We start from the raw sequence: 24,460 nt of genomic DNA on the forward strand, positions 1-24,460 counted from the left end.
AGAACACGATTTCCCCTTATAAATCCATGCTACCGTTTCCTAATCAACCCACATTTCCCACTGTGACTACTAATTGTATCCCAGATAAATGTTTCCAATAGCTTGTCCATTACTGATATTAAACTGACTGACCTATAATTGGTGAGTCTACCCTTACAACGTTTTTTCAACAGTCTTGATAACATTTCAAATCCATGAGCCAAGGTTGGCAAATTACATAGCACGCAACCCTTTTTACTTTAATTTCGGGGTTTCAATTCCATACAGAATAATTCAATTTAATTAATTATCTTTCCATTTTTTCTGCTGTCAGACATTACAGGTAACAAACTCTGACCTTTGGAGTACAATGAGGTGAGAGGGATGTGTGGATTTGGCCAGTGACCCACCTGCAGCCTCTCCCAAGCACCAAGTTTTTTTCCACTTATTTACACATGTGAACAAGTATCCTTACACTGGACTCTAATTATTAGCCCGCATAAATATGGCACCTCTGCCATGCTGACAAGAAGATTCGAAATGAATATATTTTCAATATTAACTTGACCTGAAATTAGTTTCTCTGTAGCTTAATGAAACCAAATTATGTAGAAATAGCTAATCAATATAGAAGGGTTTCACACTTGGAAACATCATATTTGTATTCGTTCATGTGACGTGGGCATCGCTGGCTGGGGCAGTGTTGATTAACCACCCTGATTGCACTTGAGAAGGTGGTAGAAAGCGACCTTCTTGAACCACTGCAGTCTATGTGCTGTAGGAACACCCACGGTGCTGTTGGCAAGGGAAGTCAAGGATTTTGACGAAGCAACCATGAAGGAATGATAATATAATTCCAAGTCAGCAGAGTGCTTGACTTAGAGGCGAACTTGCAGGTGCTGGTGTTTCCATACATTCACTAATCTTGTCTTTCCAGGTTGGAAGATGTTGAAGGTTTGGAAGATTCTCTGCCAGGAGCATTGTTTAATTGAGGTGCATCTTGTAGATGGCACACACTGCTACTGTTGTGCGTTGGCAGTGGAGGGAGTGAATGTTTCAGATGGTGGTTGGTGTGGTGTTCATTTGGGCTGGTTTGTTCCGGTCAGTGTTGATTGGTGTTGGCGCTGCTGTCAGCCAAGCAAGTGAAGACTAGTCCATCACACACCCGACTCGTGCCCTGTAGATGGTTCTCAGGCTTTGGGAAGTCAGGAGGGGAATTCTTCTCTCCAGAATTCCCAGCCTTAGACCTACTCTTGTGGGCAAAATATGTCTGGTCTGCTTCAGTTTCTGTTGAATGGGATGTCGCTATTAGTTCGTGAGAACTGTCGAACAGAAACTTTGAAAACAGGACTGGCTGCACCAGTCCGGCCATTTCTGTGCTGTAGAACTCGATCATGATATGGCCACAGAACTGAGAGTTTTTCAGGATTTTAAAGACAAGTCGAGTTGATGGACGGTGAGGCAGATGAAATGCAAATTGGCTGCTTGCCTGAAGTCAGCTGTCGGCAATTTTCCGACAGTACAAGAGGATCTGATCAATTTAGAATGAGCTGATATTCAGCACTCTGAAACTGGGAGTGGAATAGTGAAGAGCTTGATGGCCGGCACAGGCACAATGGGTCAAAGGACCACTTTGTTTGATGTAAAGCTCACTAATTCTATGAACAAAAACTCTTCATATCAATGAATTGGAACCGGTGCACGAAGACTCTAAATACTAGGAACTAACCAAGTTGCTTAGAGTATCTGGCTGCAACTCCTGGTCTGGTATGAAGGAATGTGTTCCATATCTGCACAGTGATCTGTGTACTCCGAGTTCCTCACACGATAAACAGTTTAACTCTTAGAGACAATGGAACGAAGTAGCAACACTTCTGATGCATTTAAGTTTAGAAAGTAACGGTAAAGTGTTCTGGCATAAGCCTCTTGAACCCCTGCCTGGACCCCGACCTTTCACGGTGTGTGTAAAGCATAGGGACATGCTGTGATTTCTCACAGCGGTACAGAGATATGTGGCTGCTAGTGTGGAGAAAGAACATTGGTTATTTTCAAAGTGAACGCTAACCATGAGAAACATTACTTAAATATTTGAAAGGTATTTGACGGACATACACAAGAACATGTGTATTGGGAGCAGGAGGCAGCCACTCAGCTCTTCGGACCTGCTACACCGTTGAATAACATCAAATCCACATTCCGGCATCTCCCTATAACCTATCGCCCCGTGACTGATCAAGAAGTGATCGAGATTTTAAAACGAATATGTATATGATTAGACACATTGTGCCATCGCGCAGCAAAGTGGTACAATGGTCAAGTACTGCTGCCTCGATTCATAAGAACTAATTATGCAGCCATTGTGCAAATCAATTACATGACCAATTCTGGCGTATTCCTCCTAAGGTTGATCAAATATAATTTTCCAGTATAGAAACTCGAAAGGTGGCCATGATGAATTTACGCCTTTCGGATTAGTGCTTTTGAATAGTTTAGGGAATTGCATATATTGTTCACTTAAGAAGAGACGATGGGGAGTTCCTCAAAATATTGAACACTTTTGATTAAATTGAAGATAACAAAGCACTTTGTATGCAGTTAACTCTAAGCCTGGCATTAGGATGTCGATGTTAAGGACATATCTCTGTATTCATGCAAATTTCGAGATGAGAAGCCCTATGTATCCCCATGATAATGAATGTGTTCCAGGGAGATTGGAGTTTCTGTCAGGTCAACCAACAGTTTAATGTGATGACACGCTGCATGTCTGGAAATGAAAAACGGACTTATGGAAATCTTAGCCAATGAGTGGTGATTGATTAATGTTTCGGAGGATAAAAAGGAAATAATTTAGACTTGCATGGAAGAAAAATACTGTGGTTGCTGGAGATATGAAATGAAAACAGAAAATGCAGCAGTTTTGGGAGCATCAACGGAGGGAGAAACATAAGTACGTTTTGAAGCCAATGTAATACTATGTCGCAGTATTTAGGAATAACTCAGGTTATTTTCAGTAAAAATGAACAATGTGTTGGAGCTTCAAAGCCTTCGCTTAATAATCATACATGGATCACAATTTGAAATAACTTAATGAGAACAATCTGCAATCCTGAAAACTTGGGTTCGTATCTCTGAATCATTTATATTTTTACTGTGAATGCTACAAGCTTGAGTCTGAAGGTGTTCATGTTCCAGAGATTCGGTTTGCATCAAGCAGAAAAATGTGCAATTCCGAATAAAAAGTAATTTTATTTTTTATTGTGCAACAATAAATCTAAGTATGTGAGCTGATTTCAGTCATTCCTGCTTTAAGAAATGAAATGGCGTTTCATTGGTTCAATTTCAATGTGCCTCTGCTCACCAATCGGAAACGGAGCTGTGATTGGGGATCCGGACTGCCCCCTTCACTACCCATCCACCATCACGCACCATCAGACGCGGTGTAAAACTGGAGAGCGAGCAGCTCGGCAGCATTTGTCCACAAATTCAACGGCAATTTTACACAAAAATAGAAGATTTTAATGAAATAATCCTAGCGATTCAAAAATTCATCAGGTATCTGCAACATCGCAGTTAATCCAGGTTTAGAATTTATTGATTTAACTGTAAAAAGGAGAATTGATGATACGGGCGCCAAACAAAGGGAATGTTTTTCGCTGGAAATGAGATACAAAATATATTCGTTGCTAAAATTCCAATTATTTTACCGTGTGTTCTCCTCGTGGAATCTGGTGTTTGGGCAGATTCGTTACTCGATTCCTGAAGAACTGCAACTGGGCGCCTTTGTTGGGAATATCGCAGATGATTTGGGTTTAGATCTCAAGCAGCTCTCGGCTCGCAGTTTTCGAATTGTACCCGGACCCAGGAAACAATATGTGGATATAAATTTGGACTCTGGCTTTTTATTTGTCAAGGAAACAATTGACAGAGAAGAGATTTGCGGACCTATTTTGAGTTGTGTGATACCCTTGGACTGTTTGCTTGAAAATCCCTTTAAGCTGTACCAGGTTTCAGTGGAGATTCTCGATGTGAATGACAATGCTCCCAGTTTCCCTAAAAAACGATTTCGCCTCGAAATCACAGAGCTTTCTACTCCGGGAATGCGATTTCCCCTGGAGTCCGCGCACGATCCGGATGTTGGTACAAACTCATTGCAAGCCTATGAGCTCCTTCCGAACGATTATTTCATTCTGGATGTGCAGATGCGCAGTGGAGAAGAAACGTTGCCAGTATTGATGTTGCAGAGTTCCTTGGACAGAGAAGCGGAATCCAGCCACATGTTAACGTTAATCGCCAAGGATGGCGGGGTCCCTGTGAGATCGGGCACGGCTCAGGTCTCAGTCATAGTAAAAGATGCAAACGACAACGCCCCTGTTTTCCCTCAGTCAGTTTATAGAGTCACCCTATTGGAAACAGCACCCACAGGAACGCGGGTAATCATATTAAATGCCACTGACTTGGATGCGGGTCCCAATGGAGAGATAACGTACTCGCTGAGTAGCCATACATCTGCGAAAGCTCGCGAAATGTTTGAAGTGGATTCCAAAACTGGTGAAATCAGATTGAAAGGGAAATTAGACTATGAAGAGAACAAGGTCATTGGGGTTAACATACAAGCAATGGACAAGGGTCCAGACGCAATGTCCGGACACTGTGATGTTTTGGTGGATATTATTGACGTGAATGATAACGCACCTGAGGTGACGGTGAGGACTTTGTCAGGTACAATTTCAGAAGATGCTCCAGTTGGAACTGTAGTCGCTCTGTTCAGTGCAACAGATAGAGATTCGGGAAGGAACGCGCAGGTACAATGTCAAAGTGGAACGAAACTCCCCTTTAAACTAAATTCGTCTTTGAGGAATTATTATGAATTACTTGTTCAACATCCATTGGATCGTGAAAATGCCTCCCAGTATGATGTCACTATATCATGCACGGATGCAGGAAATCCTCCTCTGACATGCAGGAAAACTATTCGGGTAGAGGTTTCAGATATAAATGACAATGTGCCACGGTTTACCCAGTCCTCATACACAGCAAACGTCATGGAGAACAATGTTATTGGCGGTTCTATATTTTCCATTACAGCCTTTGATCCTGACGTTGGCCAGAACTCTCGACTAAAATACTCTATCCTAGAGACACGAGTTCAGAATACCCCGGTATCCACTTACATCTCTATTAACACGGAGACTGGGGTAATTTTCGCTCAGAGATCTTTTGACTACGAGAAATTGAAAAACTTTCAGTGCCAAGCCCATGTCATGGATTCTGGAACCCCACCACTCGCCAGTAATGTTTCAGTGAATGTTATTATCCTTGATCAGAATGACAATGTTCCCGTGATCGTGCACCCATTGGCCGAGTATGGCTCAACGGTAACAGAGACAATATCCAGGTTTGCTGAACCAGGCTACTTGGTTGCTAAGGTATCGGCCGCTGATGCCGACGCCGGTCAGAACGCTCGCCTTTCTTATTCAATTTTTCAGGCTACCCAGCATAACCTTTTTACTATTTCAGCAGTTACAGGAGAAATTTGGACAATCCGTCGTATTGTCAATAAAGATGCCTCTAAGCAAAGGTTGGTGATTGTGGTAAAGGACAATGGAACACCATCACTTTCTGCCACAGTGACCATCATCTTATCTGTTGTCGGTGGTGACACTGAAACATTTTCCGGCGTCAGCGGATCATCTGAAGATCCAGGATTCAATCCTGATCTGAGCCTTTCCTTGGTCATAACATTAGGAGTAATTTCTACTATTTTTCTCGTGATTTTAATTATCTTGGCTGTGAAGGTTCATCAAAGCAGAAATGGTAGTCAGTATTGTTCCCTGGGTCTTTGTTGCTGCTTTGGAACAAGACATTCTCCCAATGGAATTCAAAAGTCCAGTAGAAAACTTGAAATACCACCCAACTATGTTGAGATATTTGGGGGTGATCCACTTTCTCAGAGTTTCCGCTACGAGTCATGTTCAACATTGCAGTCAACAAAGCGAGACGTCATAGCCCCCAACACATACAGGGCAGCTACAGACAAGAATTATATCAGGAATGAGTCGATGAGGAATGAAAACCCGGGAAGAAATAATTCTCAAAATTACAACAACCCTTCAAACACTGAGGTGAGCTGCTTTGAAAAAGTAAATAAGGTCTTCACAGGTCTCATTTGGTTGCACATGTGTATTTGGGGAACTTGTGCACGTTGAACCGAAAAGCATGACATTTGCAGTCTGTACGATTTCCGTTTCCTGTCAAAATCTTTGTGTCATTGCTTTCCACCGGTGTCTTCGAGGGCGCATTTGTCTTCTTTTCTGGTTCCATGTCACGGATTGCCCTGTGAAGCCGAGTATACGGCGGGTTTTGGATGTCCGTGTTGTCTGCTTTCATTTTCTAAACCCACTACAGTGTATGCAATTGTAAAATAGCTGTTGGCTTTATCACAGGCAGTGTAAACTTTAAACAGGGGCTTTTCACAGTAACTTCATTGAAGCCTAGTCGTGACAATAAGCGATTTTAATTTAATTTCTAATGATGAACTCTGTACACACATCATCGCGCGATTTTGAGTGTCAGCGAATTCTAAACTCATTTGATTGTTTTGTCGTCTTAACTTCAGATGAGCTTATGGAAATCTGACTTTTGCGCATTTCAAGGTATAAAAATAACCGATTTGAATAGCATTAGTCTTTACAGGGGATGGGTGTTATATTTTTTTCGAACTGATATTTCGATCGCCGCGACTGAAGAATAGTTCACATGTGTAAATGTGTGAACATAAATGCCCCTTAGAGGGTGAATGTTAGGCCACCATTCCAATCCTGTCACTTTCTGCGACCCCATGTTGTGGTAAAAGTATGATAGGAATGTGGCATCTACAATATCTGACACCTAACAGCGAAAAGGGAAACGACAATTTCAAGCAATTAATCCGGGAGAAACAGTCCGGGTGACAGTCTGCGTGGAATGTGTTTGTTCTCCCCATGTGCACGTAGGTTTCCTGCGGTGCTCACGTTTTTTTCAGTCCAAAGAAGTGCCGGTTAGATGGGTTGACTATGCTAATATTTAGTCTCGAAAGGTTAAATGGGGTTAACAGGATATGGCGGGGAGTGCGTTCTGTGCGTCTCTATGGGCCAAACTCCTTCTTCTGCACTGTAGTGATTCTATGGTTCTACACCTCCACATTGATCTGTATGCACAGCGTTTCTCTCAGGAATTTCGCATTTCAATCTTTGGAGGCAGGAGAACGAAGGACAACGCTTCCTATGCATTTTTGTTCAGAAAGTAACGGTAAAAAGTCTTGGCATTTTTTAATTTGTTTACGGGATGTGGGCGACGCTGGTTAGGCCAGCATTTATTGCCCATCCCGAGCTGCCCTTCAAAAGGTGGGGGAGAGTTGCCATCTTGAACCGTTGCAGTCCCATTAGCGTAGATACACCCACAGTGCTGTTAGAGAGGGAGTTCCAAGGATTATGACCCATCCACACTGAAGGAACGGCAATATAGTGTCAAGTCAGGGTGGTGAGTGACTTGGAGGGGCCATCCAAGTGGTGGGGTTCCCAAATATCTGCTGATCTTGTCCTCCTAGATGGTAGTGATCGTGGGTTAGGAATGTGCAGCCTAAGGAGCCTTGATAAGTTACTACAATGCATCTTGTAGACGGTACACACGGCTGCCACAGTTCGGCTGTGGTGGAGGGACTGAATGTTTGTGGAAGGGGGAGCAATCGAGCAGGCTGCTTTGTCCTGACTGGTGCCGAGCTTCTTCAGTGTTGCTGGAGCTGCACTCATCCAGGCAAGTAGAGAGCATTCTATTCCTTCTGCACTGTAAGTTCTATGATTACACTCCTGACTTGCACCTTGCAGATGGTGGACAGGCATTGGGAGGTCAGGAGGCGTGTTTCCCATATTAGGATTCCTAGCCGTTGACCTGCTCTCGTAGCCACAGTATTAAAATGCTTTGTTGACTTCAGTTTCTGATCAATGGTAACCCACAGGATGTTGATTGTAACAAACATAATATATCAATATTTTTTGTCACAAGACGGCTTACATTAACACTACAATTAAGTTACTGTGAAAAGCCCTAGTCGCCACATTCCGGCGTCTCTTCGGGTGCATAGAGGGAGAATTCAGAATGTCGAAATTATCTAACAGCACGTCTTTTGGGACCTGTGGGTGGAAACTGGAGCACCCGGAGGAAACCCACATCGACACGGAAAGAATGTTCTAACTCCGCACAGATGGGAATTGCCAGGAATCAAACCTGGGACCCTGGCGCTGTGAAGCGACAGTGCTAGCCATTGTGATACCATGCCCGATTGTGGGGATTCAGCAAATTAGTGTCATTGAATGTTAAGGGGCGAAGGGTAGATACTCTCTTGTAGACGATGGTCATTGCCTGGTTCTTAATGTAACTTGACACTTATTAGCCAAAGCCTGGATATTGTCCAGGCATTACTGCATTTGGATATCGACTGTTTCATTATCTCAGGAGTGGCAAATGGTGCTGAACATTGTGTAGTCATCTGCGAACATCCCCACTCCTGACCTTATGATGGAAGGGAGGTCATCGATGAAACAGCTGAAGATGGTATGGCCTCGGACACTAAACATAAAACATAGAAAATAGCAGCAGGTAGAGGCCATTCGGCCCTTCGCGCCTACTCCGCCATTAATTATGACCATGTCTGATCATCATGTTCAATATGTTAATCCTACCTTCTCTCTAATATCCATTGATCCTTTGAGCCCCGAGAGCGATACCTAATTGCTTCTTGAAATTGCACAACGTTTTGGCCACAACTACTTTCTGTCGTAGCGAATTCCACACATTCACCATTCTCTGGGTGAAGACATTTCTCCTCCACTAAGTCCAACAAGGTTTAACCCTGATCCTCAAAGTATGGCCTCTAGTTTTGGGCTCGCCCACCATCGGGAACATTCTTTATGAATCGACCCTGTCTAATTCTGTTAGAATTTCGTCAGTTTCTATGAGATCCCATCTCACTCTTCTAAGCTACAATTAATATAATCCTAACCGATTTAGTGTCTCCTCATGTGACAGTCCCGCCATCCCAATAGTCAGCCTGATAAAACTTTGCTGCACACCCTCCATACCAAGAATATCCTTCCTCAGATAAGGGCATCAAAACTGCACCCATTACTCCAGGTGTGGTCTCACCAATGCCCTATATAATTGCAGCAAAACATCTCTATTCCTATATTCAAATCCTCTCTCTATGAAGGCCAACATACCATTTGCCGTCTTTACTGCTTGCTATACCTGCACGCTTACTTTCAGTGACTGGTGCATGAGGACACCAAGCTGTCGCTGACTATCCACCTCTCTCAGTTTACACCCATTCAAATAATATTCTGCCTTCCTATTTTGCCACTGAAGCGGAAAACCTCACATTTATCCATATTATACTGAATCTGCCATGCATGTGCTCACTTAGCCTGCCCAAATCCTGCTGAAGCATTTCTGCATCCTCCCCACAGCTCACCTTCCCACCCAAATTTGTATCATCTGCACATTTGGAGATAATACATTTAGTTTCCTCGTCCAAATCATTAATACATAATGTGAACAGTTGGAGGCCGAGCACAGGTCCCTGCGGTATCCCACGAGTCACTGCCTGCCAATCAGAAAAAGACCGATTTATTCCAACTTTTTGCTTCCTGTTTGCTGACCAGCTTTCTATCCATTTCAAGATACCGCCCGTAATTCCATGCACTTTAACTTTACATAGTAATCTGGTATGTGAGTCTTTGTCGAAAGCCTTCTGAAAGTCTAAATAAACCAGATCCACCAGTTCTGCCTGGTGAACTCTATTAGTTACATCTTCAAATAATTTGTCAAGCATAATTTTCCTTCCTGTACGGAGGAACACTTGCAGTGATGTCCTGGAGCTGAGATCTCTGACCTCCAACCAACACAGCCATCTTCCATTGTGCCAGGTATGAATCCAATAAATGGAGAGTTTTTCCCCTTATTCCCATTGACTCCGGTTTTGCTAGGGCTCATTGATGCCATACTCGGTCAAATACTGTCTTGATGTAAAAGGCAGTCACTCTCACCTCACCTCAGGCATTCAGCTCTTTCGACCATGTTTAAACCAAGACCATAGTTTGATCAGAAGCTGAGTAACCCTGGTGGAACCCAAACTGAGTATCCGTGAGCAGGTTATTGCTGAGAAAGTGCTGCTTGATGGCACTGCTAATGACTCCTTCCATCACGTTGCTGATGATGGAGGTGACTGATAGGGTGGTAATTGGCTGGGTTGATTTGACCTGTTTCTTGTGTACAGGACACACCTGGACAATCTTCTGAATTGCCGGGTAGGTGCCAGTGTTGTAACTGTACTAGAATCATAGAACCCCTACAGTGCAGAAGGAGGCAACTCGGAGTCTGCACCGACTCACTGAAAGAGCACCCATGCCCTCACCCTATCCCTATAACCCATTAATCCAGCTAACCTTTTGGACACGAGGGGCAATTTAGCATGGCCAATCCACGTAGCATGTACATATTTGGACAGTGGGAGGAAACCAGAGCACCCAGAGGAAACCTACGGAGAAATGTAGAATGTGAATACACCAAATAGAGAGTCATCTGAGGCCAGAATTGAACCCCGGTCCCTGGCACTTTGGGACAGCAATGCTAACCTCTGTCCGACCATGCTGTTTGGGGTGCGACAAGTTCTGGAGTGCATGTCTTCATTATTATTGCCAGGATATTGTCAGGGTCCATAGCCTTTGCAGTGTCCAGTGCCGTCGGCCGTTTCTTGATATTACGAGTGGTGAATCATATTGGCTGAAGACTGACATATGTGATCCTGGAGACCTCCAGAGGAGGCGGTGATGGATCAACCACTCGGCACCTCTGGCTGAAGATTATTGTTAATACTTCAGCCTTGTCTTTTTCACAGATGTGCTGGGCTCCTCCATTATTGAGGATGAGAATATTTGTGGAACATCTTCCTCTGGTGAGTTGTCTAATTGTCCACCACCGTGCATGGCTGGATCTGGCAGGACGACAGAGCTTAAATCTGATGTGTTCATTATCGAAACACTTGACTTTGTCTATTTCTTGCTCTTTAAGGTATTTGACACAGACGTAGTCCTGTGTTGTAGCTTCACCGTGTTGATACCTCATTCTTAGGTATGCCTGATGGTGTTCCCGGCATACGCTTAGAACTCTTCATTGAACCAGGGTTGATCCCTTGGCTTGGTAGTAATTATAGAGTGGTTGATATGCGGGGCCATGAGGATACAGATTGAGTACAATTCTGCCACTGATGATGGCCGACAGCGCCTCATGGATGCCCAGTCTTGAGTTGCTGTATCTGTTCGAAATCCATCCCAGTTAGCACACGGTAGTGCCACACAACATGATGGAAGATATCCTCAATGTGAAGGCCGGACGTTGTCTCTACGAGGACTGTATGGTGGTCACTTCTGCTGATACTGTCATGGACAGGTGCATCTGCAGCAGGAAGGTTGGTGAGGATGAGGTCAAGAATGTTTTTCCCCCTTGTCGGTTCCCTCACTACCTGCTGCAGTCCCAATCTAGCAGCTATGCATTTCAGGACCCGGCCAGCTCTGTGGTATTACCGAGCCACTCTTGGTGAGTGGACTTCCCACTCAGAGTATACTCTTCTCGCTTGCCACCCTTGATGCTTCTGATTCAGCTCAGTTGGCTGACCGGCAGGATCGTGAAGCAGAGCGAGGCCATGAGCACAAGTGCAATTCCCCTACTGCTGAGGGTATTCTCAATCTTGCCCCTCGCCTGAGGTGTGGTGATTCTCACATGAAATCACCACCAGTCAGGTGACCCCCTCAAATGGAAAGCAACCTATGGTCATCTGAGACTATAGTGATTTTATTTTAATAAGTAAAGTCGCATATTGAAAATGGAGAAATATTTGAAAGGTAACGGTTTTCGAGTCATAAGAAATTATTATGCCGCTCTTGTGCAAATTAATTATATGACCTGTTCTGGAGAATTCCCAATTGATCAAATTGATCAAAAATACTGTTACAATATTGGAACTTGAAAGACGGCCATGGTAAATTAAAGTCTCTCGGATTAGGAGTTTTCGAATAGTTTAAGGAATTACACATATTGTTCACTTACTCACGTAAGAGGAGAGGATAGGAGGTTCCTTAAAATATGGAACACTTCAGGTCAAATTGAAGATAATAAACTACTTAGTATGCAGCGAAGTGTAAGATTGACGGTAGAATGTCGTTGTTAACTAGAGAATTCTTGCTATTCATGCAAAGTTCGAGACTAGAACCCCTGTTTTTCCACAAGGAGATTAGGGTTTATTTCAACTCAACCAACACTCTGATGAGATGACAAGCGGCAAGTCTAGAAATGAAGGGGGAAATGTGGAAATCGTAACCAATGACTGAAAATTTATAGTTTTTTCGTAGGATTGTGGGAAAATAATTTAGTCTTGCATGAACGAAAAATACTGAATCTTTTGCAGAAATGAATTACAAACAGAAAATGCAGGAAAAGCCCAGCAGCTTTGGAAGCGTCAGCGGAGAGAGCAACAAAATTTAACTTTGAAGCTAATATAAAGCTTCATCATAGTATTTCAGAATAACTAATTTACTTTCAGTAAAAATGTACAATGATTTGGGGTTGCAAAGCCATCACTTATTGATCATACATAGCTTATAAGTTGAAATAATTTAATGGGATCAGCATTTTGTGCTGACAACGGGGCAGCACGGTAGCATCGTGGTTAGCATAAATGCTTCACAGCTCCAGGGTCCCAGGTTCGGTTCCCGGCTGGGTCACTGTCTGTGCGGAGTCTGCACGTCCTCCCCGTGTGTGCGTGGGTTTCCTCCGGGTGCTCCGGTTTCCTCCCACAGTCCAAAGATGTGCGGGTTTGATGGATTGGCCATGCTAAATTGCCCGTAGTGTCCTAAAAAGTAAGGTTAGGGGGAGGGGGGGGGGGGGTTGTTGGGTTACGGGTATAGGGTAGATACGTGGGTTTCAGTAGGGTGATCATTGCTCGGCACAACATTGAGGGCTGAAGGGCCTGTTCTGTGCTGTACTGTTCTATATCTATATCTAACTTGGATTCGTATCATTGAATTATTGATATTATGAACTGAACATTCTACAAACCTGACCATAAAGACAGTCATTGAATTCGTGTTCCAGAGGTACTTTTTGCAGTCGGTAGAAAAATTCAGAATAACGGGAAAAGAAAGTAACTTTATTTTTAATTGTGCTGATTTCAAGCATTCCAGCTTTATGAACTTAACTGTGATTTAATTGGTTGAATTTCAATGTACTTGTGTTCAGCAATCAGAAGCTGAGCTGTGATTAGGGATCCGGACTGCCCCCTTCACTACCCATCTACCATTAAGCACCATCAGACTCGGTATAAAATTGGAGAGCGAGCAGCTCGACAGCATTTGTCCACGAATTCACCGGCACATTTACACAAAAATAGAAGAATTCGATTAAATCATCCGAGCGATTCCTAAAGAAAGCAGAAATTTGCTACATCGCAGAGCTTCAAGGTTTAAAATATATTGATTTAATTGTAAAAAGGATAATTGATGACACGGCCAGATCCAGAAACAAGGGGAATGTTTTTATCTGGAAATGAGATATAAAATATATTAGTTGCTAAAATGCCAATTATTTTACTGTGTAATTTCCTCGTGGAATCTGGTGTTTGGGCAGATTCGTTACTCGATTCCTGAAGAACTGCAACTGGGCGCCTTTGTTGGGAATATCGCAGCTGATCTGGGTTTGGACATAAAGCAGCTCTCGGTTCGCAGTTTTCGGATTGAACCCGGCCCAGGAAACAATATGTGGATGCAAATTTGGACACCGGGGTTTTACCCGCCCTCACAAACCTAGAATCACCGCATTCACCCTCTTAAAGAAAGCCTTGGGGATAAAAAATAGGCAGGCACCGAAACACAAACAGAAACCTCGGGAGAACCGTCATCTTTACCATCTGCACCCTCCCCACCAGTGACAATGGGAGAATATCCCACCTTCTGAAGTCCCCTTTCATCTGCTCCACCAACCAAGCCAGATTCAGCTTGCGTAGCTGCTCCCACTCCCGCGCCACCTTGATGCCCAAATACCGAAAGCTCCCTCCCACCACCTTGAATGTCCTCAATCTCCTGTCCTGTCCCATTGCTTGAATGAGAAAGACTTCGCTCTTATCCATATTCAATTTCTAACCCGAAAACGGGCCGAATTACTCTACTATCCCCATGATTTGTGTGGTGCATTTCCAACAATACAAGGCAACCTGATCAATTTATGATGACCGAAAATCCCAAAACTTCCTGAGAGTGATTAAATAGAACTGCCTCCCTGACTAAAGACAACGCAAACCATTCTGTTTAAAGTACCTGGCTGGAACTGCACGTCATTGTCAGGAAAGTGTCCTGTACTCGCACCGTTATGCAAATGCTCGGATTTCCTCATAATGTAGTTACAATTGGAGTGCGTCAAACAAATCCAAAATTTCCTATGAGTTTCAGTTTAGAATGCAACAGTAGAACTTCCTGTCATATCCATCAAGGATCAATTCTCGACCCCACCTTTCACAATGTTTCTAAATGATATGGACACGTTGGAACCGTGTAATTACTTTTCCAAGTGACGCACAGTATATGGGCAGGTAGTGAGATGAAAGAAAAATGATAATTTTCAGCGTTTCATTTAACCCTTTCTGTTAAAAATTCCTTATAATAAGAACTATATTTAAGATGCTAAATAATAAGCTAATACATGTAGCATCCGGTACCAAACGTAAGAAAAAAACGTGAGTGATCGTTTGGCAAAATTTAAAACATCTATGCAATGTGGAAGAAGTCATAATATAACAACGTAAACATGCAGAACGACGTGGACGTTAATAGTGTCCTGAACATGAAATGTTATTCTGTGGTGTTAAACACATTCATTAAAAGGTCCAGTCTGATGTATGACCAGGAGTATCCATCAAAGACGTGCAGGTTCGGTGGATTGGCCATTCTGCATTGCCCTTAGTGTCTACAAAGGTTAGGTGGGGTTACTGGGTTACGGGGCTAGGGCTGATTGTGGGCTTAAGTAGGGTGCTCTTTCCCGTGCAGACTCGATGGGCCGAATGGGCCGAATGGCTTCCTTCTGCACTGTAAATTCTATGAAAATTATGTTTCCTGCTTTAAAAATTGAATGCTGACCAGGATCATTTTGGTCCTTGGGATTAGCTTTTCTCAAAAACCTTCAGAACTTACATGTGTGCTGGACTTCCCAAAAGAGTATGGTACGGTTCATGTATGCATTTCTTTGGGATGCGTTGTAAGTTTATATAACTCGATACTCATGAAAGACTCAAGATCAGCAATTCTTCATAGAATGATAGATGTGTGACGTAGGGAATTGAGTCCATGATTAGTCAAATAACACTCGACCAAGAAAGCTAGATGGAAAAGAATCAGAGGATTATGGAAATATCAGTGCAATAGCGCCGATTTATTAACTTTGCGAGAGAATGAAGAAATAATTTAGACTTATTTTATTGAGAAGAAACGGCTACTCCAGGACTGGCATGGATTGAGAAATCTTTAGGAAACAGAGCACAGGGATTAGTGCGTCGTTTTCAGGTTGGCAGGTTCTGACTAGTGGTGAACGGCAAGGATCGTTGCTTGGATGTCAGCTATTCACAATCTATAGCAATGATTTTGATGTGGGAAGTAAATGTCATATTTCCAATATTGGAGATGGTCCATAACTAGGTTAATTGTCAGCTGTGAGAAGGATGCAAGGAGCTCTGGAGAGGCTCGGCTAATGAGCAAAAAGTTGGCAGATATAATGCAATGCAGAGCAGTGTGAGATTATCTACTTTGGTAGGAAAATAAACAGAAATACGGAATAGTTAATTAACCATGCGAGGATGTCAAGTGTTGAACTTCAACGGGACTTGGATGTGCTTCACCCTGAATCTCAAAAAGATAATATACAGGAATACCAAGGAATTTAGAAGCCAAATTGTACGTTAGCCTTCATTACAAGAAGATTTGAGTATAGGAGTAAAGATGTCTTACTGCAATTGTATAAACCCTTGGTGAAACCGCACCTGGAGTTATGTGATCAGCGTTTCACTCCTTACCTCAGGAAATATATGCTGTCCATTAACAGAGTGCAACTGAGATTCACCAGAGGTTTTCTTGCAACGGGCAATTCGCCGTGAGAGGGGAGGGGAATAGTAAATAGCCTGGGCTTTTATTCTCTAAAGGTTAAAGGGGTGAGAGGTGTTTTCATTCAAACCTACAAAGTTCTTACAGGGCTCGGCAGCGTAGATGCAGAAAGGTTGTGTCACCTGGCTGTGAGGGCAACGACCAGTCTGCATAGTTTAAAAATATGGTTCAGGGATAGAAGGACAGAAATCGGGAGGAATTTCTTCATTCTGTTGGTGGTGATACTTTGGAATTCTATTCCCCGGGGGGCTGTTGAAATTCAGTCATTCAATAAGTTCAAACACGAGAGCGGTGGATTTCTTCATAAGGGAAACAACAGATGATCGGATAATATAGCAGGAAAACGGTGTTGAATCAGACGATCAGGAATGATCTCATTGAATGTGGGTTCAGATGGCCTAATGCCTACTCCTGCTCCAATGTCTTCTGCAGTTATGATGAAAGCATTGATGAATAATCGTGCACGGAATTTAAACTAAATTAAATGACAGAATGAATAAGTCATGCTGACACGGACGTTTCCTTTACTATTTCTTTAATCGCATTTTCAGCAAAGTGAGTCTGCAGATGTCCATTGCCGTGCTGTTCTAGAGGTAACATCGCAGAAATAAAGCAGAATAGTAAAAGAAAACCCTGCTTCAAATTTCAGTTGTGCAACACAAAATAGAAGTAACTGCGTTGCTTTCAGCTATTCCAGCTTTAAATAATGAACGGTAATTTCATTGGTCGAATTTCAATGTGCTTCTGTTCACCAATCAGAAGCTGAGCTGTGATTGGGGATCTGGACAGCCCCCTTCACTACCCATCCACCATCACGCACCATCAGACGCGGTGTAAAATCGGAGTGCGAGCAGCTCGGCAGCATTTGTCCGCAAATTCACCGGCAATTTTACACAAACAGAGAAGATTTCAATGTAATATTCCGAGCGATTCGCACATCATTCAGGTATTTGCTACATCGCAGTTGATTCAGGCTTAAAATATATTGATACAACTGGAAAAAGGATAATTGATGATACGGGCACGTTCTGAAACAAGGGGAATGTTTTTCACTGGAAATGAGATACAAAATACATTGGTTGCTAAAATGCCAATTATTTTACTGTGTAATCTCCTCGTGGAATCTGGTGTTTGGGCAGATTCGTTACTCGATTCCTGAAGAACTGCAACTGGGGGCCTTTGTTGGGAATATCGCAGCTGATTTGGGTTTGGATATAAAGCAGCTCTCGGCTCGCAGTTTTCGGATTGCACCCGGGCCCAGGAAACAATATGTGGATATAAATTTGGACTCTGGCTTTTTATTTGTCAAGGAGACAATTGATAGAGAAGAGATTTGTGGATCCAGTTTGAGTTGTGTGATATCCCTGAAGTGTTTGCTCGACAACCCGTTAGTGCTGTACCAGGTTTCAGTGGAGATTCTCGATGTGAATGACAATGCTCCCAGTTTCCCAAAAACACAAACCCGCCTTGAAATCTCAGAGCGTTCTACTCCAGGATCGCGCTTTCCCCTCGTTTCCGCGCACGATCCGGACATTGGAACAAACTCCTTGCAAACCTATGAGCTGCTTCCGAACGATTATTTTATTCTGGATGTACAGATGCGCAGTGGGGAAGGAAAGTTGCCAGTATTGGTGTTGCAGAGTTCCTTGGACAGAGAAACTGAATCGAGCCACATGTTAACGTTAATCGCCAAGGATGGCGGGATCCCTGTGAGATCCGGCACGGCTCAGGTCTCAGTCATAGTAAAAGATGCGAACGACAACGCCCCTGTTTTTCCCCAGTCAGTTTATAGAGTCACCCTATTGGAAACAGCACCCACAGGAACGCGTGTAATCATATTAAATGCCACTGACTTGGATGATGGTCCGAATGGAGAGATAACGTACTCGCTCAGTAGCCACAATTCTGCTGGAGCTCGGGAAATGTTTAAAGTGGATTCCAAAACTGGCGAAGTCAGATTGAAAGGGAAATTAGATTATGAAGAGAACAAAGTTTTTCAGATTAGTATACAAGCAATGGACAAGGGTTCCGACTCAATGTCCGGGCACTGTGATGTTTTGGTGGATATTATTGATGTGAATGATAACGCACCTGAGGTGACATTGACGTCTTTGTCCAGTACAGTTTCAGAAGATGCTCCAGTTGGAACTGTAGTCGCTCTGTTCAGTGCAGATGATCGTGATTCTGGACAAAATGCGCAGCTACAATGTCAAATCGCACGTACTCTCCCCTTTAAACTAGATTCTTCATTCAAAGAGTATTACAGGCTTTTTGTTCAACGTCGTCTGGATCGTGAAAACGACGCCCAACATGACGTCACGATAACATGTACGGATGCAGGGAATCCTCCTCTGACATCCAGGAAAACTATTCGGGTAGAGGTTTTAGATATAAATGACAATGTGCCACGGTTTACCCAGTCCTCATACGCAGCAAACGTCATGGAGAACAATGTTATTGGCGATTCTATATTTTCCATTAGAGCCTATGACCCAGATGTTGGGCAGAACGCTCAATTAAAATACTCTATCCTGGAGGCAGAAATTCACAATACGTCAGTATCCACCTACATCTCTATTAACTCGGAGACTGGGGTCATTTTCGCTCAGAGATCTTTTGACTACGAGATATTGAAAAACTTTCAGATCCAAGCTCAGGTCATCGACTCTGGAAACCCACCACTCGCCAGTAATGTTTCAGTGAATGTTATTATCCTTGATCAGAATGACAATGTTCCAGTTATCGTGTACCCATTAGCCGAGTATGGCTCAACGGTAACAGAGACAATATCCAGGTTTGCTGAGCCAGGCTACTTGGTCGCTAAGGTATCGGCCACTGATGCTGACGCCGGTCAGAACGCTCGACTTTCTTATTCCATTTTTCAGGCGACCCAGCATAACCTTTTCACTATTTCACCAGACACTGGAGACATCTGGACTATCCGTCAATTTGCGAATAAAGATGCCTCTAAGCAAAGTTTGGTGATTGAGATAAAAGACAATGGGACACCATCACTTTCTACCACAGTGACGATCATCTTATCTGTGATCGGTGGTGACACTGAAACATTCTCCAGCGTCAGTGGATCATCTGAAGGTCCAGGATTCACTCCTGATCTGAGTCTTTCCTTGGTCACAGGGTTAGGGGTAATTTCTACTATTTTTCTGGTCATTTTGATTATCCTCGCTGTGAAGGTTCATCGAAGCAGAAATGCTTTGGGTGGTCAGCACTGTTTCCTGGATGTGTGTTGCTGCTTTGAAACAAGACATTCACTGAATGGAATTCAAAAAAACAGTAGAAACCTTCAGATACCACCCAACTATGTTGAAGTATTTGGGGGTGATCCACTTTCCCAGAGTTTCCGCTATGAGTCATGTTCAACATTGCAGTCAACAAAGAGAGATTGTATAACCCCTAATACATGCAGATCATCTGCAGACAAGAGTTATGTCCGGAATGAGTCTCTGAGGAAAGAAAATCCGAGAATGATTAATTCTGAACATTACACCAGCTCTGTACACACTGAGGTGAGATGTTTTTTTAATAGTGAATGAAGTCGCCTATATTTCATTTGGATTTGATTATAATTTTGGAAATAGTATTCATATTAAATCAATGCAGTGGATCTAACAGGTTGAAGGCATCACCGCCATTCCTGATCTATTTCTTTTTTCACTCAGCATTTCTGTGTTACCGTTGTGTCATGGTATCTTGTAAGATGTATTTGCATTTCTTTGTAATTGTATCCGACTTATGACATTGTTCTCTCGGTAAGAATCTTACAACACCAGGTTAAAGCCCAACAGGTTTATTTCAAACACTAGCTTTCGGAGCACTGCTCCTTCCTCAGGTGAATGACGAGGTATGTTCCAGAAACATATATATAGACAGAGTCAAAGTCAAAGATGCAAGACAATGCTTTGGATGCGAGCAATTGCAGTAAATTAAGTCTTTACAGATCCAGAGATTGGGGTAACCCCAGGTTAAATAGTTGTGAATTGTCTCAAGCCAGGACAGTTGGTAGGATTTTGCAAGCCCAGGCCAGATGATGGGGGACGAATGTCATTCGAATGTAGTCGCACAACATTCATCCCCCGCCATCTGGCCTGGGCTTGCGAAATCCGACCAACTGTCCTGGCTTGAGACAATTCACAACTCTTTAACCTGGGGTTACCCCTATCTCTGCATCTGTAAAGACTTAATTACCTGCAAATGCTCGCATCCAAAGCATTGTCTTGCATCCTTGACTTTGTCTATGTATATGTTTCTGGAACATACCTCTTTATTCAGATGAAGAAGGAGCAGTGTTCCGAAAGCTAGTGTTTGAAAGAAACATGTTGGACTTTAACCTGGTGTTCTTAGACTTCTTACTGTGCTCACCCCAGTCCAACGGCGGAATCTCCACATCATTGTTCTCTCGGTTCAAAAGCATGCTCTGTGAGCCCATGATATGTGCTGCCACTTTCTAATACCACTGGACTTGATTACGTTTCAGAGAATTGTTATCTTTGTCCCACACTCTCTATACAGTTAATCGTAACCGTCTTGCGTGGAACTCTGTGCATACATGAAACCGTCCAAGTAGAGAATACGTTTGTTCATATCAGTTCCACAAAGGTCCTGCAAGCTGGTTGTGGATTCGCGCTCATCATGGTCACAGCGTGGTAATTGTAATTATCTGACTGTCAGGTCATTCAAAGTTGTGCAAGTAGTCCTACATTTTAATTAGAGCTTTAGACAAACTGACCTGGGTCAATTCAATATTTTATACCTATCAAGTTTCAGTCGTTTTTGTGCTATCTGGGTGCGTGTCAGATTTATTTGAATTGATATTTGGATACCAGTCAAATAGCTGAGCACATGGGGAAACAAGTGGAAAGAAACCTTTCCTATTTGGGAGATGCTTCAGCTGAGACCACTGTTCAACTGCACCCATCCCTATGTTCCCTGTAACTCACCAGGTACGGTCGTAGTCTGGTATCTGGCCCTGAACAGCATATTTCATCCAAATGGTCTCAGATCAATTGAATCCCCGATAATATGCAACAAGGGGCGTGTGCCAATGATATCTGCCAAATACCTGTCCTTGATTCTGAATTTCAGTAACACTTGTTAAAACTGTGGCCAATCTTTGACTAACATGATGGGGAATTAGAACACAAAGTTGTAGCTTTGGTAAATCACCACAACATAAGCACAATGAAATACTCACGTAGAGTGGAGCTGCTGCCGTTCTTCAGACTTCTATAAATCAGCACCCGGAGACCTCATGGCAACTAATCTGTTTCAAAACTTTATTAAAATACGAATGAACATGAGCTTACAGCCAAACCACCTACGATCCAAATTGCAAAAACATTTCTGAATCAAGTGATAGCCATGGAGCAGGAAAATACTAAGACAGCCGTAACAATGATAGGCTACAACATAAAGTACAATAGCATTCTGTAAGAGTTGCCTCAGCTAGTGTAAATAAATAGTTATTGTTATTTAAACCTTTCAATGAGCATTTGACAGCAGCCCAGGAGTGAAAATGGTTGTGGATTTTTAGACTCATAGAATTGATGGGAGTGGTTCTACATTAAATGGTGATTGTTTGCAGCCGGAAGACTGTCAGTGACTTTGCTACAATACAAGATAACCTGATCAATGTGCAAAGCTGAAATTCAAAACCGGCCTGAGATTGATTAGTTGGAACTCCCACACTGGCACGATAACCACACACAACCAACCACCCGGTTTGGAGTGCCTGCCTAAAATTCCCAGTCTATTGCAAAATGACGAATTCTGTGCGTATAGGGTTGTGTGTATGATCGGAGTTCCTCACAAGATACTTAGAATGTGTAGAATGAAATGGATATTCCCTATGCAGTTAACCTTAAAAAGGATCAGTTGAATTCCTGGCATACTCTTCAAGGCCTTTTCCCAGTGACCCATAGATGTGCGGAGAGGAAGCGAGGTGATAGAAAAACTACTATTTTCAGGGTGACATTTAACAATTATTAAATTACTTCAAGGCATAACATTTCTTTGACATGGATGAAAATCCGCTCATACATATAGGATCAGATTCAAAAAGTAGATAAATGGTTGTGATCGTATGGTAAACACTGAAAGGATCCCAGCAATAGGAAAGGAGTAGTGATATAGCAAATTAAGAATTCAGAAGCGCCTGAAAGTTAATGGTTAAGTCATTATAACTATTGCGTAAAGTAATTATTTTGCCAATTCTGGAGTACGATCTGTAGTATTGATAAAAAAAAATGTATTTCCTGTCTTAGAACTAGAAAGATGACTACGGTGATTTGCGGCCTTTGGGATTTGTGTTTTTGAACAACTTAAGGACCGAAATGTCCCATTTCCATTTTAGGAAAGAGGTAACGGAATTCATGCCATCATGCCTTTGAAGTATTGAATACTATAGATGAAGTTGAAGACAACAACCTGTTAACTTGGACCTGAAAGCAAGACCAAAGGAAACTGGTTTTCAAGGCTATAATTCACCACATTCATGCAAGGGTCGAGATCAGAATGCAGTTTTGAACAATTTAATGCATGTGTAGCACAAAGAATAGAGTTTACCACCGGTCAACTAACACTTGAACAAAGTCGTTAGCTGGAAACCTCAATACAGTGGTGCCAACTCGTAAATTTTATACCAGAGTGAGGAAATAATTCAGTGTGTAGTATTGCTAAAGGAAACGGGCATGCTTTTCATCTTGCACTTATCAGGACAGCTAGAAGAATGGTAAATTTCAAAGGTACTAACAATTATTCCCGCATGAGAAAAGAGTGCTGAACGGTTGTCAATTGACTCTGATTGGTCGAGGAGTCTTCATGAAGATCTATTGACCCTTTGCATTTCGTTAGTTCACAAAAACGTGCGATACCTGAAGGTGTTCGTTTTCCCTGCAGTGCACATGTCTTATGTCTGTATATACATAGGATAATAAGAATACGTGAGCAACAGTCTGAGCCCAACTGATAACGTTCAAATGGTTGTTAGTGTATTTTTATGACACTCAGTATTATTTTAAGAAGCTACCCATAAGGCATAGGACCAGAATTAGGCCACTTGGCCCATCGAGTCTGCTCCGCCATTCAATCATGGCTGATATTTTCTCATACCCATTCCCCTGCCTTCTCCCCATAACCCCTGATCCCCTTATTAATCAACAACCTAGCTATCTCTGTCTTAAAGACACTCAGTGAATTGGCCTCCACACCTTCTGCGGCAAAGAGTTCCACAGATTCACCACCCTCTGGCTGAAGAAATTCCTCCTCATCTCTGTTTTAAAGGATCGTCCCTTTAATCTGAGATGGCGTCCACTGGTTCTAGTTTTTCCTACAAGTGGAAACATCCTCTCCATGTCCACTCTATCCAGGCCTCGCAGTATCTTGTACGTTTCAATAAGATCCCCTCTCATCCTTCTAAACTCAAACGAGTAGAGACCCAGAGTCCTCAAACGTTCCCAATTGCAGGTTCCATCTGACATTAGACATGTGTCTTAGCTCTGCAAGCATGGCCTGGTTTAATACAATTATGAACCAAAGGAACACATTATTTTATACAATTAGCCAGCTTTGGGATGTATGACTTTGCATCATAGTGGTTCGGAACCCCATATACCACGGTACACATCTGTGTAGCAGAAATAACCTGTTGTGGCGTGATGGCAGTACCCTGGTAGTGAGAAAAGCAACGTTTGTTGCTGCCGCATAATAGCTGAGTGACACAGTTAGCTTGAACTGTTGCTTATTTTTCTTTTGAGATGCCGAACCGTTCGAGGGTTGAAGAAGACTGGGCACCAACCAGCCGGTTTTCAACCAGACTATGTCTGGAAAACTTCGAAAATGCTGTCTAACATGAGACGTAGTTCTGAAATTCGCAGCACTTGCTCACCAATCCCTAGACCTTGAAGAATTAGATTTTTTTTAAAAACATTATCATTGGGGCTCGCAATGTTGCTCACATATGGTTGCTAGAAGCTTCATACATTCCGATATATGAAGAGCCCTGTCATCTGCAGGCAAAATGAACTTGTCGATGCCTTTTTGAATTAAAGAAAAGCATGGCGGTCAATTGTTCCCTCCAGCGTTCACTATTTCAAAACCTCAGCCAATCAGAATGCACATGCCATCTTATCAAAACCATTTTCTAATGAAGTGGCATCGCTTAAAAATGGCATTATTGCACCCTTCCCCATGATTACAAGTCAAAAACATTTCGAAAGAACGTCTCTTTTTAA

At 42.7% G+C, this 24,460-nt stretch overlaps 1 protein-coding gene across 14 annotated transcripts in view; it reads left to right on the forward strand.

Moving 5' to 3' along the window:
• The window catches only part of LOC119965489 (protocadherin-10-like), a 631,779-nt gene that overhangs the window by 438,064 nt on the left and 169,255 nt on the right, over positions 1 to 24,460 (forward strand). Inside the window, exon 1 of one of the 14 annotated variants that reach the window (XM_038796325.1) lies at positions 3,405 to 6,101. The exons of 12 other annotated variants lie outside the window; for them this stretch is intronic. In XM_038796325.1, the coding sequence (XP_038652253.1) occupies positions 3,639 to 6,101 (2,463 nt within the window). In that variant the 5' untranslated portion in view covers positions 3,405 to 3,638. Of the gene's footprint in view, positions 1 to 3,404; positions 6,102 to 17,037; positions 19,739 to 24,460 lie in introns of those variants that run through there. One more of the 14 variants, XM_038796314.1, reaches the window with a different exon arrangement.

The sequence above is a fragment of the Scyliorhinus canicula genome, chromosome 4 (genome assembly GCF_902713615.1).
Source record: "Scyliorhinus canicula chromosome 4, sScyCan1.1, whole genome shotgun sequence".
In the NCBI taxonomy this organism is placed as follows: Eukaryota; Metazoa; Chordata; class Chondrichthyes; order Carcharhiniformes; family Scyliorhinidae; genus Scyliorhinus; species Scyliorhinus canicula.